The sequence below is a fragment of the Saccostrea cucullata genome, unplaced genomic scaffold, assembly GCF_032062105.1.
Source record: "Saccostrea cucullata isolate Sc308-1 unplaced genomic scaffold, CSIRO_AGI_Scuc_v1 ctg1143, whole genome shotgun sequence".
In the NCBI taxonomy this organism is placed as follows: Eukaryota; Metazoa; Mollusca; class Bivalvia; order Ostreida; family Ostreidae; genus Saccostrea; species Saccostrea cuccullata.
In genome coordinates this window covers 202180-206307 of record NW_026931334.1, presented here as the reverse complement: position 1 = coordinate 206307, position 4128 = coordinate 202180, and the positions used below count along the sequence as shown (strand labels likewise).

The 4128-nt window shown below is 37.3% G+C and overlaps 1 protein-coding gene across 2 annotated transcripts; it reads right to left on the bottom strand.

Moving 5' to 3' along the window:
• Positions 1-1102: 1102 nt before the first annotated feature.
• Positions 1103-3872, bottom strand: LOC134232244 (uncharacterized). 2 transcript variants are annotated; one of them, XM_062714201.1, is made up of 4 exons: positions 3737-3872; positions 2698-3093; positions 2446-2571; positions 1103-2326 (listed from the first exon to the last, which is right to left on the bottom strand). In XM_062714201.1, exons 2-4 carry the CDS (start codon positions 3068-3070, stop codon positions 1569-1571), a joined length of 1257 nt encoding a protein of 418 aa, XP_062570185.1. In that variant the 5' UTR covers positions 3071-3093; positions 3737-3872; the 3' UTR covers positions 1103-1568. The 2 variants fall into 2 exon arrangements, with proteins under 2 accessions (XP_062570185.1, XP_062570186.1); XM_062714202.1 differs by lacking the exon at positions 3737-3872 and adding an exon at positions 3234-3320.
• Positions 3873-4128: the final 256 nt, after the last annotated feature.

Below are 4128 nucleotides of genomic sequence, written 5' to 3'. Positions count from 1 at the left end.
GAATATACCGATTTCTTTTCCGTTTAGTACTTGTACACCTTTCTTCGTGGCTGTACACTGAATTATATCATAAGTGAATACTATGAGCAATTTGACCTCAATGGATGATATATAATATATATATTTCATTGGAACCATACAATCTATTAATTGTACCATTTTATTTTTCTAGTTATTTGTAGGGCCTTATCTAGTATTTGTTCAGCGTCTCAATAGAGTCCCCCATCCAAAAAAGAAGCAAGAAAACTACAAAAGAAAGCCCACACTTTTTTTTTTTTTACTACAGATTACATTTATTGTTGCATTATTTTTTCAAGCATTTTATCAGTGGTCTTCAGATAAAATTCTAGTTGAAGCGCGACCTACCTTGTTTACTATGTATATATTCGATTCTTCATTTTTTACAGATACAAACTTTGTTTGTTTTCCAAAGCATCTAGAACCGCAACCAAATATGTGCCATGTCATGTTCTTTAGAATAGTTTTGCAAAAGAGGAATGACAAGGCTAGAGGTAATGTGTTTTTTGAGTCACCTTCTCGCGGGCACTCTCTGTAGTCAAAAAAATCACGAAGAAGATGGGCCCCCAAATCTCTAAGGTGATGAATCATGGGACATATACTCAGCAGACGACAATGGAGAGTGATGAATAGGGCATCTGCCTTCAATCAACGTACGTACACCTTATCGATAGAGTGTGTGCCACTGTGTCACATTGACAGATAGGATCTAAAAACACAAAGTACTTAAATTCTAATTGACTTCTGTCTAATTTCCATTACAAAGAATGCTATTAAACAATTACGGTTTTGTTGGTTTGTAGGTGTTAAAGTGATCTGACCTAAAGTGGTGCATTAACCATCAACATGTCTTATCTTCCTTTGAACTTTTGATGACTTTTCAAAACATGTAAATCACTGCTTCTCATTTCGTTCTTTTGCTCACAATGAGTACACCAATCCCTGGACTCTAACCCACAAAGATAACTCAGTAAACTTAGGAACAATTCCTTGGATTACTGATCCGCACTTCTTAGGATTAGATTAAGGACTGACGTGAAAAGTAATCGTCGTATGTTTCTTTATCAAATAAACGCAACAGTGCTTTAATGGTTCAGCATTTATTAATTTTCATTGACATCATTTACAAATCATTGTAATGAGCAACAAGTTAAAAACACATAATAGAAAAATAAATTCTTCAAAGCAATGATGAAATCACTAAGCATAAAATACATAATACAAATCCGAGGCGGGAACTTAGCACAGAAAGCAAATGGAATTATTGTAAACGGATTTCACATAAAAGTAAAACATCAAGTCAATGCACAGCACCATGGTAAAATTCGATCATGAATTCCCAGCGCCAGCACCGAGACAAAATAATCAAAAAGTATAAATTACTACAAAATGCGTACAAAAGACACTCAATAAACTGTACTCTCAAATACATAGGCACAGTAAGATATGGAATGGATTTAAGGTTTATTTCTTAAGTCACATTGGAATTTGAGCAAATCAAAATCGTCTTTAGAGCAGCACTATTGACAATTGCAAGTCTGTTTGATATTTTAGTAGCCCATCATAGGCACACACGCTGAGCTGTGAGAGGGCCTTTGGTACGGTGAATACCTATAGTAATCTCGTCTGGTTTTCACACAATTGTCCTCGAATGATCCTGAGTATCCAGAGTTCTGGACACGACAGGAAGGCTGGAAGGGCACCTGTTGTTTTGGTTGTTTCTGGGAGAAAGTGTTATCACAATAGAGTCTCTGATCGAACTGGCAGCTGGAGTACATGTTCTCGTTAATCTGACTAGAAGGGTAATGTTTGTTTGAAGCAAAGCGACAACTGGATGGGTATTCCTCTTTTGTACATGGCACTGTGTAGTTTGGCGGTGACGTGGTGTACTGGCGGGTTTGGGTCACTCTGTAGGGATGACGTGATGGAAAGGATCCTGGGTATTGATAGGGACAAGTCACATTGGGTGTGAGGTTATTGATAAGTCCCATTAGAGACGAATTGAACTGACTGGAAGATGTGGAGGATTGCATAGAGTTAATTATAGCGTTGAAGTTGAACTTGTACGTATGTCTTTTTCCGGACACTTTGTTCAGAATGAACTTGTCGTAGTAAAACCTCAGAGCACGGCTCATATTATCGTAGTTCATGGAGGGCTTGTTTTTTCTCTGTCCCCATTTACGTGCCACTGCATCAGGGTCAACCATTCGGAACTCTCCGTTTGTCCCCTCCCACCGAATGCAGTCCTTGTTTTCTTCCTCTGACAGAAGTTCCAGAAGAAATTGCCAAAGTTTGATTTGTCCACCGCCTATAAATGAAGTAAACGAAAAAATTATAATATAGTTACTGCTGAAATTCTATGATTTTTATAAATAAAAACAATAATGAAGGAGAACAGTTTTAATAACTACAAAGTTTCATACTTACATGATAATAAGGATGCAATCCTTTTCAGGGTTTCCTCAAACTGTTTTGATTCTTGCGATTTCTCTTGTTTCACGTTTGTCACCCTTGGAGGTGGGGGTGTAGGGGATGTTATTGGAGATGCACGATCTGTAAAATAGAACAAAATGAGTTCAGATTTGATACAAAGGAAAGAGGTAAACAATGTCAGTAGTTACTGTACATCACATTGTTTTGTTTATATTATTTTTTTAATAATTTTCCGAGATATTTTACCTTCTGTTGTTATGATACAGTAGTCCTTATCCTCGTTTATACACTCCAGAATTTCACTGAGACGTCTGTATACAGGAGCGGGTTTTACGGGTTCTGTTAGAAGACTCTCTAAACTGTGGTGGTTCTCCGTCGTTTGAATATGCTCTTCATACGAAGGAGGTAGAAAGTGAGTCTGAGGTTGCTGCTGCTTAACTTTTTCTTTGGTATCCCAATCCTGATAGAAGTTTGGAACCTGGTTTACATCGAGTGTTGGGACAATGTTCTCCAGATCTGGCACGGATTGATCGTGGCAGAAAACATTCGTGATTAGGTCCTCTTGGTCAAAACCTGGGAAATCGTCAAAAAGACTTTCTGGTGTATCGCAGGACAACATTTTGCGTAAAGGTGTGCAGAGAACTGAAAAAAGAATGAAACCTACATTAGCACAGGTAGGACAGGGCAAAATAGTAAACAAATCGCTTAGTAAGAGGTTTACATATAACCGATCGCCCACCGACTTTAAACGCTTTGTTGTCGCAAATAGGTGAATGAATTACCTATATGACAAATAGATGTACACTACTCATGTATCGCACCGAAGTAACAAAGACAAGCAGGTGTGTGTACAAGTCGGCGATATACAATCTAAATACAACATGCTTTTCTGCGTCTGGTTATAAGAATTCGCTATCTCTGATGGAATGTCATTCACTAAAACGAAGGACAACAATCTTCGGAATGCTTTTATCAAGCAATGACGTCCGAACTTAGAACGGGTATTCCCTTAATTTATTGCCATCTCAGGAACTCCAGAAGCTAATAGCGCAAAGTAGTCAGAGAACGTAAAATCCAAAGCATGTTGTATGTAGATACAGTATTGCATTTCTAAACTTAAGGGGAAGAAATAATTTTTAAAAAAATCAAAAAAATCACAAAGTCTTGGAATGAAAAAAAAAATGGATGAAAAAACATGATGTTTTTTTCACAATAACTATAAAATTGACTGATGTATTTCCCATTTTAGAATACCATTTAGGCAACAGTGTTGAGAAAAACCCACCTTATTTCTTTTCTGAAGTAAGTGTTACATCTACTAAAACATACTAAGTGAATAAACCTTCAAGCATTGCCGCCTTATTTATATGTCCTGAGTCACACTTATAATGCTATACACAACCTACTATAGACAACGAATACACACAATTTTTTTGTTGTTGTCGTTACACACTTGACTGGATAAGCCAGTCATGAGGCGTTCCAGTGGTTGAACACTGTTGGCGGGTTGGACTAACTATTCATGTACCTTGTTACCTTATTTTTACCTATGCTCCATTTACTGCTCTCTCTCTAGGCTAGTCCCTTTTCTCTAGTGATCAAAGTTAGCGCACCTGCTATTTTTACGCATTTTTGTCTAATTGTACGTGTTTCTTGACGCACCGAAAGTGATTTCAT

Excerpts from the sequence above, each read along its gene's own strand:
- LOC134232244 (XM_062714201.1), bottom strand. The coding sequence starts at position 3,070 with ATGTTGTCCTGCGATACACCAGAAAGTCTTTTTGACGATTTCCCAGGT. Across the intron at positions 2,572-2,697 it reads CTGTATCATAACAACAGAAG|ATCGTGCATCTCCAATAACA; the intron begins GTAAAATATCTC and ends TCTATTTTACAG. Across the intron at positions 2,327-2,445 it reads GATTGCATCCTTATTATCAT|GCGGTGGACAAATCAAACTT; the intron begins GTAAGTATGAAA and ends CTTCATTTATAG.